The 14405-nt window shown below is 41.0% G+C and overlaps 1 protein-coding gene across 14 annotated transcripts in view; it reads left to right on the top strand.

Moving 5' to 3' along the window:
• CD44 (CD44 molecule (Indian blood group)) overlaps window positions 1-14405 on the top strand; it is an 88463-nt gene that overhangs the window by 42462 nt on the left and 31596 nt on the right. For all 14 annotated transcript variants that reach the window (XM_056801949.1, XM_056801954.1, XM_056801950.1 and 11 more), the window contains exons 2-5: window positions 1362-1527; window positions 7253-7386; window positions 9776-9847; window positions 10997-11230. In XM_056801949.1, coding sequence (XP_056657927.1) covers window positions 1362-1527; window positions 7253-7386; window positions 9776-9847; window positions 10997-11230 — 606 coding nt within the window. The remainder of the gene's footprint in view (window positions 1-1361; window positions 1528-7252; window positions 7387-9775; window positions 9848-10996; window positions 11231-14405) is intronic.

Below are 14405 nucleotides of genomic sequence, written 5' to 3'. Positions count from 1 at the left end.
AGCAGATGGCATTGTTCATCATGACTCCTTTGGGATTGTCTTGGATCATTGTATTGCTGAGAATAGCTGTTATTCATTGTCCAATGTTGCTTTTACTACATACAAGGTTCTCCTGGTTCTTCTCACTTTACTCTGCATCAGTTCGTGTAAATCTTTCCAGGTTTTTCTGAAATTCTCTTGCCTGTCATTGCTAATAGCACAATAGAATTCTATTACAATCTATAGATCCTCTTCGGGCATGGTTTTGAAAACCTTCATAATTCAGGGCAAACAAGGGTCTTCTGAAGGCCAGTCCCACGTTCCTTCTACTCCACACAACAGCTACGTATTGAGGGTTTACTCACTCAGAGGGTTTAAGAATGATATTGCTTTGCCTTAGATTGTCCCAGAATCAAACGTCATGTGATGGAGTGTTTGGAAGGCCCTTGTGGTGTGCTGGAAAGAGAACTCTGCCAAGAATGTTAGAGCTGTGATGGAGTCCTACAACTGCTGTGATACACTGGACAAGACATTGTACCTCTGCCTTCTCATCTTTAAAATGGGAATGATACAGTGGCTATTCCTCAAATCTGACACTATCTCTTGTCTTTTTGTTTGATACCACATGGTTAAAATGTTACCACTTGCCTCACCTCTGCTTCTTGGGAGCCCTTTGTTGCTCAGTCTTTTTTCAGTTGTGTCTGACTCTGTGAACCCATTTGAGCTTTTCTTGGCAGAGATAATAGAGCAGCTTGTCATTTTCTCCTCTAGCTCATTCTACAGACAAGGAAACTGAGTCAAACAAGGTCAATTTTCTTGCCCAGGGTCACATAGCTAGTCTGAGGCCTAATTTGGGCTCTTGTCTTCCTGATTCTAGGCTTGGCACTCTATCCACTGTGCCACTTAGCTGCCCTAAAAAAATAGGAGAGTGGTTTGCCATTTCCTTCTCCAGTGGATTAAGGCAAACAGAGGTTTGTTTCTTTCAAAACTCAGGTCAGGCTTTTACATGAAACTCTTCCTGACCCCACCCAGCTGCTACCTCTCAAAACTGCCTTATATTAATTTTTATATAATCTACACAGATTTATATGTGTGTGCATATTATCTCCCCCAGTAGAATATAAACTCCTTGAGGGCAGGGACTGTTTCACTTTTGTCTTAGTACAGTGCCTGGCACATAGTAGGCACTTATTAAGTCCCTGCTAAGTGTGTTGCTGAAACGTTTTGTAAACGTTTAAGCACTATGAAAATGTGTTACTATTGTCATAGTTTATGATTAAGTTAATTCTGGTGATCTGAGATTCTGCAGATTATTGTCCCTTAAATATGACAACTCAATAAACTGACTCAATTTTTTTTTTCTTTCATCTTTCAATCAACAGAACTGAATCTTACCTGCAGATATGCAGGGGTTTATCACGTCGAAAAAAATGGCCGATACAGTATTTCTCGAACTGAAGCTCCTGACCTTTGTAAGGCTTTTAACAGCACCCTCCCTACCCTGGAACAAATGGAAAGAGCATTGAGCATTGGGTTTGAGACTTGCAGGTAATGATAATAACCACATTTTATACCCATTTTATGGATCAGAGAACCGAACCTCAGAGAAATTAAGTTGGTTGACTTATCCAGGGTTGTATATAGATAGTGAATGGTTGGATCCAGGACTTTTATCTGTTTTTTCTGACTTTTAGAGATCCTTCTACTGCAAAGTGGACAGATTACCTGGGGCAGAGGGGGTTAGTCATCAGAGGTTGACTCTGTAGCTGGGGTGTGGGGAGGTTGGGAGGGTCAGAATGACAGCTAGATGGGCAATCTCTCGAAAACTCTGATCCACCTATTAATTTGTCAAAGTAAATCTGAAACCAGCATGACAACTAGAATTTAGTTGGCTTAGTTTTCTTGTGAATCATAGAGAGGGGAGCCCTGAAAGCCAGTCAGATCATCTGCTCATTGAATGCTAAAATGCTTCCCTAGCTTTCTCCAGCTTTTGAAAAGGCTTCTAATAGAATTTTCTGTGTCACAAGGGAAGAAATAAATAATAGTGTTTGAGAGCAATATGTAGTTAATACTCTATGTTCAATTTTGTCAAGAATAATTTTTTCTTATTTTCCTTCCTTGCTTCCTTGCTTCCTTGCTTCCTTCCTTGCTTCCTTCCTTCCTTCCTTCCTCCCTTCTTTCCTTCCTTTTTCTTTTTTCTCCACCTCTTTTCAACTATTTTTCTATTCAGAACTATCTTTTAATTGGTATTCCAGATTGAAAATTTCCTATGGATTCTGATGGACAACTCTTCCACAACTTAGAGTCTTAGGTTGTTGCCTGAGGCAATGACTGATTAAGTGATTTGCTGATGTTCATACATCTGGTATTTGTCAGAGAAGGGACTTGACCTCAAATTTTCCTTGGGAAAAGTAATATGCTCATTATCTCAGGTGGGACAGAAACAGAGAAAATTTCTGGGGTTAGAAGACCTAGGTAAAGAACCAGTTGGATCATTTACTGTTTGTGTGACCTTGGGCACACCTACTGGGGCTTCAGTTTCCTTATTTGTAAAATAAGGCAGACAATGGCCTTAAATCCTTGATCTTTTCATTCTAACTTTGCCCAGCTGCCTCTTTTTCTCATTTTGATGTACTCTCAGTTCCATTTATCTAATGGGCCTGTTTGCTGGTCTCTAATAACAATATACCATCTCTTGCCCCCTTATTTTTGCCAAGGTGCCTCTCTCTCTGGAATTGTCTCCCCCTTTTTACCTCCTGGGATCTCTGGGTTTGTTCAAAGTATTTATAGCCTAAGAGCCACCACCTTTGCAAAATCTTTCCTGCTCCACTTTGGAGTTAGGGCTCTCTCAGTCCTGAAATGACACCGACTTGGCATTTTTTAATACTTTGAATGTACTTACCTAGATGCATGTTGTATCTTTCCCCATCCCCACTTTCCTTGTGGAAATTCTGAGAGGGAAATAATGGGGATTTTTGTCTCTGGGCTTAACAAATGGCAAAGGCTTAATAAACATTTGTTTTAATTGGATGCCTTCCTTCCTTCCTTCCTTCCTTCCTTCCTTCCTTCCTTCCTTCTTCCTTCCTTCCTTCCTTCCTTCCTTCCTTCCTTCCTTCCTTCCTTGTTTCCTTCCTTCCTTCCTTCCTTGTTTCCTTCCTTCCTTCCTTCCTTGTTTCCTTCCTTGCTTCCTTGCTTCCTTCCTTGTTTCCTTCCTTGCTTCCTTGTTTCCTTGCTTCCTTGTTTCCTTCCTTGCTTCCTTGCTTCCTTCCTTGTTTCCTTCCTTGCTTCCTTGTTTCCTTGCTTCCTTGCTTCCTTCCTTCCTTCCTTCCTTGCTTCCTTCCTTCCTTCCTTCCTTCCTTCCTTCCTTCCTTCCTTCCTTCCTTCCTTCCCTCTCTTTCTCTCCCTCCCTTCCTTCCTTTACTCTCCTTCTTCCTTTCTCTCATTTGTTTATCTCTTACTTTCTTCATTTGTTCCAAACTGGGAAAGAAAAATAAAAAGCTTTTTTAAAAGTATTTTCCAAGATACTGAAAACAAATTCTTCTTGGACATTAAATGAAAACAACAACAACAAAAACAACAAACCAAAAAAAACTTGTTTACATAGAACCTGGAAGGGGTCCCCAAATACTCTTTCACTGTCTCCTCCCATATACCTCATATACCTTTTGTCCCCCAAACCTATCTTATGCTACTTTGCAGCAATAAAACAGCTTCATCTATGTCTCTGTTGGTCCAGTAAACAGCAGACAGCAGTGTCTGTTAGCAGTTAGGGAAGGTGCTGACCACAAATGCAAAGTTCTTTATTTTCACTTGAAGGTTTCTATGTAATCTCCTCATCTCCTTCTCTTCAGCTTCCTGTGCTGACCCACAGCTTCCCCTTCACAATCTCTGTCTCACTCTGTCTCTCTCTGTCTCTCTCTCTGTCTCTCTTGGCCTCTCTGTCTCTCTCCCCCTCTCCCTCTCCCCCTCTCTCCCCCTCTCCCTCTCCCTCTCTGTGTGTGTGTGTGTATATATATATATATATATATATATATATATATATATATATATATATATATATGTCCCTCTCTCTCTCTCTGTCTCTGTCTTTGTCTCTGCCCCTGTCTCTGTCTCTGTCTCTGTCTCTGTCTCTTGTCTCTGGTCTATGTTTCTCCCCCCCCCCCCATCTCTCTCTGTCTCTGTCTCTCTCTCTCTTTGTGTTTCTCTCTCTGTCTCTTTGTCTCTCTCTCTCCCCATCCCTCCCTCCCTCCCTTCCCCCCCCTCTTTCTCCAGTCTATATCTCCCTGTCTGTCTGTCTGTGTGTCTGTCTCTGTCTCTCTATGTCTCTTTGTCTTTCTCTGTCCCTCTCTCTGTCTCTGTCTCTCTCTCTTGTCTCTGGTCTATGTTTCTCCCCCCCCCCTCCCCCATCTCTCTCTGTCTCTGTCTCTCACTCTCTTTGTGTTTCTCTCTCTGTCTCTCTGTCTCTCTCTCTCTCTCCACCTCCCTCCCTCCCTCCCATCCCCCCCCTCTCTTTCTCCAGTCTATATCTCCCTGTCTGTCTGTCTGTGGGTCTGTCTGTGTGTCTGTCTCTGTCTCTCTGTGTCTCTCTGTCTTTCTCTGTCCCTCTCTCTGTCTCTTTCTCTCTCCCTCTCCTTCTCTCTCTCAAGAAATACTTGGGGTTCACACAAAGCCCCAGGGCCCCGACAAAGTGATCCATTGTTCCTCCCACCCTTAATCGAGAGTTGGAGTTACAAAATCTCTTTCCATAGTTTCTGAACCAGAGGTGACATGAGAGATGCCAGAGATAGATGTGGAGTCCCAACCTTCTCTTGCCTGCCCCTCCCTGACAAATGGCAAGTTTTCAGGTATAGAGGACTTATTACCACCTCATGCTTCCCACCCCACAAGCTGAGGAGACTTCAGGAGAACCAGTCAGTCCATTCAAATGAGGAATTAGTCACAGGAACTCTCCTTGCAACAGACTTTTAATTAGTGCTGTGTGCTGAGAGACTGGAAAAGCTGTCGAAATGCCAGCAGATTTGGGGGGTGTAGCACCTGGGGCAGTTCGGCTTTTTGGCATGAAGTTCCTGAGATAGGAGAGATGCAATTTTAGCCAGGGTTGCATTTTGGAAATACTGCTGAATAAGAAGCTTTTTCTTCTTTCCTTCTTGTTGTTCAGTCATTTTCAGTAGTGTCCAACCAACTCTTTTTAACTCCATTTGGGGTTTTCTGGGCAAAGATACTGGAGTAGTTGGCCATTTCCTTCTCAGTTCATTTGACAGAGGAGGAAACTGAGGCAAACAGGGTGAAATGACTTGACCAGAGTCACACAACTATTAAGTGTCTGAGGCTGGATTTGAACTCAGAAAAATGAGTTTTCCTGACTCTAGGCCTGGTGTTCTATCCACTGCATCACCTGGCTGCCATGAGCAATCATTTATCAAGTGCTTGCCATGTACTAGAAAAGGCAACAAAAACAACAACAAAAAGGTCCTGTATAAGGAGGCTTACTTTCTAATTCAATTCAGTGCAATAGATATTTATCTATTATGTATTTATTATTATGTACAAGAAGTAGTGTTCCCTAGTGGATAGAACAATGGACTCACAGGCAGGAAAACCTGATTTCAGGTCAAGTCTCCAGCAAATAGGGGATGCGTGACCGTGAATGACTCATTCAATGCTCCAGGCAACTCTCTAAGACTATAAATTGCAGAATAACTTCTTATTTGTGTTATATTTATTTTGTATTCTTAAGGATAAGTAGCGACTCCTCAGGTAGAGTGTAAACTCCTTGAAGGCAGGGAGAGTTTCATGTTTTTTTCTCTTTATTCAATGTCTAGGCTTCACCTGGTACCTTGAAGATGCTTAAAAAATGCTTGTTTTAATTTACACATAAGTTTTCCAAAGTTATGTGATTCATGTCGTGGCCTTCCTCTCTTCTCTCTCCCCTCTCAGAGCTGACACGTAGTTCCACTGGGTTATACATGTGTTATCACTCAAGTCATATTTCCATATCATTCATTTTTGTAAGAGAATAATCTTATAAAACCAAAACTCCAAATCATATATGCCCAAATAGACAAGTGATAAATTTTTTTAAAATGCTTGTTTTTAACATTAAAAGAAAAGAAAGAACCCTTACTTTCTGTCTTAAAATCAATACTAAGTATTGGTTCCAAGACAAAAAAAAAAGCCATAAGAGCTAGGCAAGTGGTGTTAAGTGACTTGTCCAAGGTCATACAGCTAGGAAGTGTCTAAGTTCAAACAAATACTTGTTAATTGATTTATTGAAGCGGTTTCATTAAAGGATGTTCCCTCTACCTAGGAAGTCACACAGGTCCTGGCCCTTTTTCTCCCTACTCTACCTCCATGCCACAAAGTGGAAGGCACTGTGCTAAGGGGCTGGAGAAAGACAAAAAGGGAACAGACCTGGCTTTCAAAAAGGTTCCATTAAGTGGGGTGGCTCAGTGGATGTTCTAGGTTCAAATCTGGCCTGAAATAATTCCCAGCTGTGTGACCCTGGACAAGTCACTTAACCCCATTGCCTAGCCCTTATCACTCTTCTGCCTTGGAACCAATACATAGTATTGATTCTAAGGCAAAAGGTAAAGGTTAAAAAAAAAGGTTCCATAGACTAGACTAGTTTCCCTATTATTAGATCACCTCTCATTTATTGTTTGGTGGCTATCAAATCTTAGACTATGGGATCAGATTATTGAGCTGAAAGGGGATTCAGGGGCCAACTAGTTCCAGCTATCTCATTTTTCAGATGAGGGCTTTTCCTTTAGCTTGGAAGGTGCCTGTCTGTAGCTGCCTATACCAACTGACTCTGTTCCATGTCCTTCTACAAATTTGCTACCAGGTTTCCATCTAATGTACTGGGAGCCTCACTTATATCCTCTCAATATTATATAAATACTAATGGAGAATGTGAACTATCCATTTTTTTATCCCTTCTTCTCTCCACATGACTGATCCATTGTTTTTCTGGTCTTCTGTTTGGTTGATTATTTCCTTTATTCCATTTCTCCCATGTAATTTCTTATTTAAAATGTGCTATAATGTGTCCATGCCCAGCTTGACTATCCCTGAAATGCTTTAGGGCTAATTTAAATGAAGGAATATAGAATAAGTTAAAAATCCAGTCCAGTAAAAAATGTATTATAAGAACATCCAAACTGTTGGTTTGGGAGAGGTACAAAGATCTATTCAAAATGGTGGCTTCTGACATTGAGTTATTCTCTAGGAGAGCCATAGCTGGTTGATGACATCACATCCTCTTCATCTACAGGTATGGATTCATAGAGGGACATGTTGTAATCCCAAGAAAGACCCCCAGATTTCTGTGCGCAGCCAATAACACTGGCGTATATATCCTCGCCTCAAACACATCTCTGTATGACACCTACTGCTTCAATGCCTCAGGTAGGTTGGTATTTGTTATTTCTCTTGCATTCTTTCTCTGTTGAATGAAATGAATTGATAACCATAGCTTAAAGAAACCTGAGCTTAGAACATAGCGGGGGTGAAGGAAGAACCTGAAAATGGGTTAGAGGTGAGAGGTCTAGCCAAATCATTAACCGAATTAGAGTGACTTAAACAGATATTCATCAAGGAACTACCATATACATGTCACAGAGCTGAGCACATAATATTTACAAAATTCACCAATTTAACTCGGCAAATCTTTATTAAGGTCCTACTATGTGCTAGAGCATACATCACCAATGAAAAGTCCCTGACATCTAGGAGCTTACATTTTTCAAGAAGTGAGGACAAGTACCTGGGGGGAGGGGGGGATCCAAGCAGAGTTTGGTAGGTGATATCTATGCTGTACTTTGAAGTAAGCTAGGGGTTTACTTTTCCAGTGGTTTGTCTGGTGTGGTAGAGATAGCCAGAGAAAGCTCCGTCCTTACTGTTTGCTTTCTCGAGGGCTCTGAAGGGGCACTGGATGAAACGGTGGCCTCCCTTTGCCCTAATTATTTCCAGTCCAGCAATGCCCATTACATAGAAAGAAAGCCTGGCTAATGAGTTTTCATTATGGAAGAAAGGAGGGCAAACCTAATTGAACGACTCTTGGGATTATTGTCCTCCCTGCTATGCCCATTGCGTTGAACTGATGAATGCTAAAAACACGTCAAACTTTCTTTAGAGACAGTTGGAACACAGTATCAGTCTATCAGTTTGGGGAAGTGGTCTGAACTTGGCCTTCCTTGGTCTGGGTGTTCTTGACGTCATATAAGGATAATCTCCCCTGAAGGAAGTTGAGGATAGCTTCAGCTCAAGCTAAAAATGAAATAAATCAAGTTGGGGGTTAGAGGTGACAGATGTGAAAACTAATTTTGCCAAGCCCCAAGACTGAGTGAGAAGGAAAGTTCAAAGTCCCATTTGGGGACATGTTTAGCAAAATTTATGATATAGGCAGAGCCAAAGTACTCGTTTGAAGACCTTAATAAAAAATCCTTTTACCAAATATTTGTTGAACAGAGGAAACAAACACATAAGGGTGAATGACTTGATGAAAATCAAGGCTGAATTTGAGCCCAGCTACCTTGATTGGGAAGGGAAAGAAGTGAATAAGCATTTGTTTGCCAGCGTTTAAAAAATTTTAATAATTATATCATTATTAATAATGTTAAGTATATATTTATATTCATTTTATTATTATCTCATTTAATCCTGACTACAACCCTGTGAAATAGATGCTGCTATTATACTCATTTCTATCCTCAATTGAGGAATATAAGGCAAACAGAGATTAAATGATTCAATGAGGCTGGATTTGAACTCAGGGGTTCCTGACTCTAAGCCCAGTACTCTATCCGTAACACCATCCAGCTGCCTAGATGGAATTCTCACCTAGTTCTAAATCTATGGTCCTATGTCTTTATCTTTGCTAATTTTTATAACAGCCTAGGTAACACCTGGATGAGCAATCATACATATAAACACATATAGACAGTATGTGTATTTTTAGGGTGGGGGAGGCTGGACTTGTAGTTTCATTAGATCATTGACCACAGATTTAAAGTTAGAAGGTATCTCAGAGGCCTACAGACTGACAGATTCATGACATAGGCTGGAGCTCTTCTTGCAGTGAATTTGGCTGTGATATTTACTCTATAATTGCCCTTAGGCACAAAATCCTTTCCATACCTATGTGTTCTACAACAAATCACAGAAATTTGCTTTAGCTTTTGTGTTGGTGAGAATCAAGGAAGCCTGTAAGTTAACTGAGGGCAAGAGTATAAATATTTAAACAGATTCTAAATATGGTTTTTCAGTCTGTCATGCAACTGGAGTGATCTGGAAAAAGGGGGGTTTGTAACATCTGAAGGCAAACAAACAACCCATGCAAAGATAGTTACAGATTTGCTAGAAGCTATAAAAAGACTCCACCAGGAAACTTCCTCTCTTGGGAAGTTTCTGGAGATTTCCCTGACAAGGTTGGATTGTGGGTCTGCTCTGTGATCTTGAAAAAGTGTCCTCCCCTCTCTTGCCTTCATTTTTATAAAAAAATCTATAAAGTGTTGCTAACAAGATGATTTTGATCTCTTCCATTTCTAAGATCTCAGCTGAGGTGGGGGAGGAGGAGGGTAGGTGGTCATTAGAAGGACTAAGTTGGAGTGGTGTTGGGAAGAGCTTGGGACATCATCAAATTCTAGAAAAAAGAGTAAGTCATGATGGAAACAGTATCTTAGTTTAACTTGTTATCTTAGTTAATTTTTCTAAAATGGGACTAACTCTTGACGACCATCATCCTTGAGGACATTTCAATGAAACTGACCTTTTGCATTGTTCTCCTTTCTCACAGCCCCATTGGATGCAGAAGACTGCTCATCTGTCTCAGACATACCAAGTGTATTTGAAGGACAAGTCACCATAGGTACCATTCATTCCTTTCTGATTTTTATCGTGTGTTCCTATGCAAAGCATGAGGATCAAAAGTACCACCTATTTTTAGTATTGTATCAAGATAATGTGGGCCAATTATTAGACAGTGGTCCACTGGGATCACCATCTCTTTTTATCTCTCCATGTGTCCCTAATTTGTCTTCACTGTGAAAAGATTCTACTAGAATCTTTACCAGAACATTGTTTTTATTTATATATGTGTGTTTATTTATATGCACATTTATGTAGATGCAACACATCATAGTAGATGAGGAAAGACTAGTTTCCAATCCTGCCTCTGATACTAGTTATACAAAGGAGTAATATTAACATGTGTGTTTCTTTCTTTCTTTTTTTTTTAACCCTTACCTTCCATCTTGGAATCAATACTGTATATTGGTTGCAAGGCAGAAAAGTGGTAAGGGCAAGGCAATGGGGGTTAAGTGACTTGCCCAGGGTCACACAGCTAGGAAGTGTCTGAGGCCACATTTGAACCCAGGACCTCCTGTCTCTAGGCCTGGCTCTCAATCCACTGAGTACCCAGCTGCTCCCTACATGTGTGTTTCTAAGGCATCTCCATGGGATGTTTTTATTGTATCAAGGATGGATTACAATCTGGCTTCAGACATTCCCTACTTGTGTGACCTTGGGCAAGTCACTTAACCCCCATTGCCTAGACCTTACTGCTCTTTGGCTTGGAATTGATGCTTAATATCAATTCTAAAATTTTTAAAAATGAAGGGTTTTGATTTAAAATTTTTTAAAAGGATGGATTGTGATTCCTTTTGGTGAAGGGAATTTATATATGGGGAGTCCCCTATACTGACAAAATGACAAACAGTGCAGATATTCAGGTGTATACCTGAATATAACTTTACATATACAAATACACATACATGTGTGAATATATAAATAATTGCAACCCTCCCCCCCCCCCCCACAGTATCTTTGAGGTCTAAATGGTCACTTTTCTACCACCAAATGCTCATTTAGCCTTGATTCCTAGTCCTATGATGAGTGGAGCTTTTCTGCCAGTGTCCATATTTAGGGAAAATGCATTTGCTATTTCAAACTTTTCTTCATGCCTGGAGAATCACAGAGGGGAATCCAAAGCCCTGATGATACTTTCCCTCTCCTTCAGGCATTGTAAATCCTGATGGAACCCGCTATACCAAGAAAGGAGAATACAGGACAAATCCAGATGACATCAACTTCAACTACAATCAAGACGATGATGTGAGCAGTGGATCTGCTGGTGAGAGGAGCACCATGGGCAGTTCCACCATCATCCAGACTTCATACCCTGATGTAATGACTACTTCCTTCAACGGCCTGAGGAATGATGACTTTGAAACCTCTTCTCCTGCAGTCACCAGTAAGGACAATACATCATTTCCATTTTCACTAGTCAAAGAAGCTCTAAGCTTATTCAGTGGCCTGTGGGTAATTCTTCCAGTCCCTCTCAAGCAAGGGAAAATCCTTGTTAAAAATACTCTTCCTCACTCTCTAGCTCTTCCTACCAATATATAGCCTAGATATATACCCAAAGCTCTAGGATCTGGATTCATAAATGGAGAATACAGCATGGAGACAAAAAAGAAAATACAGTACAGCTCGTTCATACACATCATTACCCAAGAAAACATGCCTGTAGTTGCTCCCCACTCTTTCCCTTTTCCCCTCTTTCATGACCAGAATAATATTTCACAGAATCTCCAGATTGGAAGCGACATGAGAGGTCATTGTCATGGTGTGTTTCTCAAATAGAATATATAATGCCTCTAAGGCATCTTGTCCTCATTACCAGCACAGTCAACACATGTAGTTGATAATTAACAAATGTGGGCTGGGTTCTGTTGAACCGGATCTGATCAAGACTGTAGCTAAGCAAGCTTCTCCTTTATAATATTCCTGGAAAGTGGTCATCCAGCTTCTGGTAGAAGACTTCTCATTATGGAAAGCTTTCTTTCTTTGAGAAGACAAAGATTAGAATGGAAGGCAGCAGTCCCTTCACACAGTCCTGGTGCACAGCTTCCTATTCTCTTCAGTCCCAGCTATTTTTCCCAAGGTCTAATGGGAAGAGCCACAATAGGAGTTGTCTCCTTGGTGCTTCATAGAATTCCTAGTGACCATCTCCCAGGAAAAACAGAGTATGGATCACAAATGACACAGATGCTGATGGGCAGAATGACTTTCATAGGGTAGAAGAGGAGAGGATGCCTGTGGAGAGAGGCCACCAAGAAGAGTTATTAGGAATTCTCTCTCTCTTTTTAATACTTACCTTCCATCTTAGAATCAATACTGTGTATTGGTTCCAAAGAAACAGTGATAAGGTCTAGAGAATTAGGGTTAAGTGACTTGTCCAGAGTCACACAGCTAGGACGTGTCTGAGGTCAGTCTTGAACTCAGGACTTCCCATCTCTAGGCCTGGCTCTCAATCTGAGTCACCCAGCTGCCCTCAGAATTCTGTTCTCTTGATGCTCCCTCTAAGCATTCTAAAATGAATAGATGAACCCTAAGGTGACAACGATGATGATGACAACTAGCATTTGTATAGTGATTCAAAGTTTGCAACAGCCCTGGGAACTAGTTATTAAATTAAATGATTTATTACTAAGTGGAAATTTAGCATTGTTAAATTTATCATTTATTATTATGATAAGAAAGTAAGTTTTAAGGATATCAGGTCTCCTGGTTCTCCCTGACTTCCTAAGGGCAGATGGGGGCAATCAGAATGGTGAAGGATGTTGAGACTATGACATCCAAGAACTGACTTAAGGTATTAGAGGTATTTAATGGGGAGGAGACTTAGGAGAGACACGAGAGCTGTCTTCACATATTGGAACGGCTGCCTTGAGGAAGAGGGATTTAGCTTATCTGCTGGGTCACAAAGAGCCCAGAAAAAGGTAGGGGAGTCAGAATGGGGTAGATCTGTCCTCCCAATCAGGGGAAACTGCCCAACAATGAGAACTGTCCCAGAGTGAGTAACAGATTCACACTCACTAAAGCAAAGACCGGATGACCACTTCTCCATAGAAGTAACCTACATATGGGCAGAGTTTGACTCAGCTGACCTCAGCACTTGCTTCCTTCCAGTCTCAGATTCTGTGATTCTAGGAGAGGTTATATAGTCCAAGGTGTCCCTTAGGCTCATCGGAATCATTTTTGGGGAAACTTAAGTGGCCCATAGAGAAGTAAAATAGTCCAAAGTGTCCTTTGGGTTCATTGGAATCATTTTTGGGGAAACTTAAGTGGCCCATAGAGAGGTAAAATAGTCCAAAGTGTCCTTTGGGTTCATTGGAATCATTTTTGGGGAAACTTAAGTGGCCCATAGAGAGGTAAAATAGTCCAAAGTGTCCTTTGGGCTCATCAGAATCATTTTTGGGGAAACTTAAGTGGTCCATAGTGGACTGAGGCTCCAAGTATTGGAAGAGGCTGAGTTAGCCACACTTATTTGATGATAATCATTTTCTTCAGAAAGAACCTGGTACAGCAATGCTTTAATTAACTGGAGTATAAATAACAAATATATTCTTCAGGAAGGAGATGACAGTGTAAAATAAAAAAGTTCTGCCTGTTGTTTTTGCCTGAATGGAGCAGGGTGTGGGGAGAGCCTTCTGTACTGCTTCTGATTGCTTAAATTGTTCTCTGGTACTCCCAGAGAGAAGACATGTGGACGCCATCTTGGGGTTTTATCTCTGGGTGCTTCAGATTGGTTGGGAAATATCTCTCACTTTCTTTTGTCTGTCTTCTGTCCTTTTTTGGCTACTTGGGACTCATGATTGCTGACTGATTGAGATTGATGAAATATTTTCTTAACTGAGAAATATTCAATCTTAAGGGGATCTTTCTTTGGGCATTTGTGATTGACTCTCCTCATGTGGTGGGTGGTTTCTTCTTTACTTATGCAAACTCTTAATAGTTTGAGTTTGAGTTTGAGGGTTGTGGATTGGGCCAAATTTGCCCAACAATATGGCAGAGTCTTAATGGTATATGTATTCTTTTTTTTAACCTTCCCTCTTAGAAGCAATACTGTTTATTGGTTCTAAGGCAGAAGAGCCGAAAGGGCTAGGCAATGGAGTTAAGTGACTTGCCCAGGGTCTCCCAGCTAGGAAGTGTCTGAGCTCAGCTCTGAACCCAGGACTTCCTGTCTCTAAGCTTGGCTCTCAATCCACTGAGCCACCAGCTACCCCCGAGTATATGTATTCTTGTGGCAAGGAACTTTTCCACTTTCTGTGACTCTACCAATTCAGACAGTAGCAATAGCACTGTCTTTACATCCATACTCATGAATGGCTTTGGGGTGATGAGATTTGATTTTGCCCAAATTCAGAATGTGAACTGAGAGAAATTCCCCATGAATACATTCTCTCCTGATGGCCAAGTAGTTCCAATTCTTCCATATTTCCTACGATAGTTTAGTCTTTTGGAGAATTCAAACCACTTCGGTTCTGTTCCCAAGGCTGATGAATCTTCTAAGAGGGTTATTGCTGACAAAAGAAAAAGAACAAGGTGGCCGATATCTAGGGAGCAGCTTACCGAATTTCCTT

The sequence above is a fragment of the Monodelphis domestica genome, chromosome 6, assembly GCF_027887165.1.
Source record: "Monodelphis domestica isolate mMonDom1 chromosome 6, mMonDom1.pri, whole genome shotgun sequence".
Lineage (NCBI taxonomy): Eukaryota > Metazoa > Chordata > Mammalia > Didelphimorphia > Didelphidae > Monodelphis > Monodelphis domestica.
The sequence above is the reverse complement of the archived record's forward strand: the minus strand, read 5'-3'. Positions and strand labels throughout refer to the sequence as shown.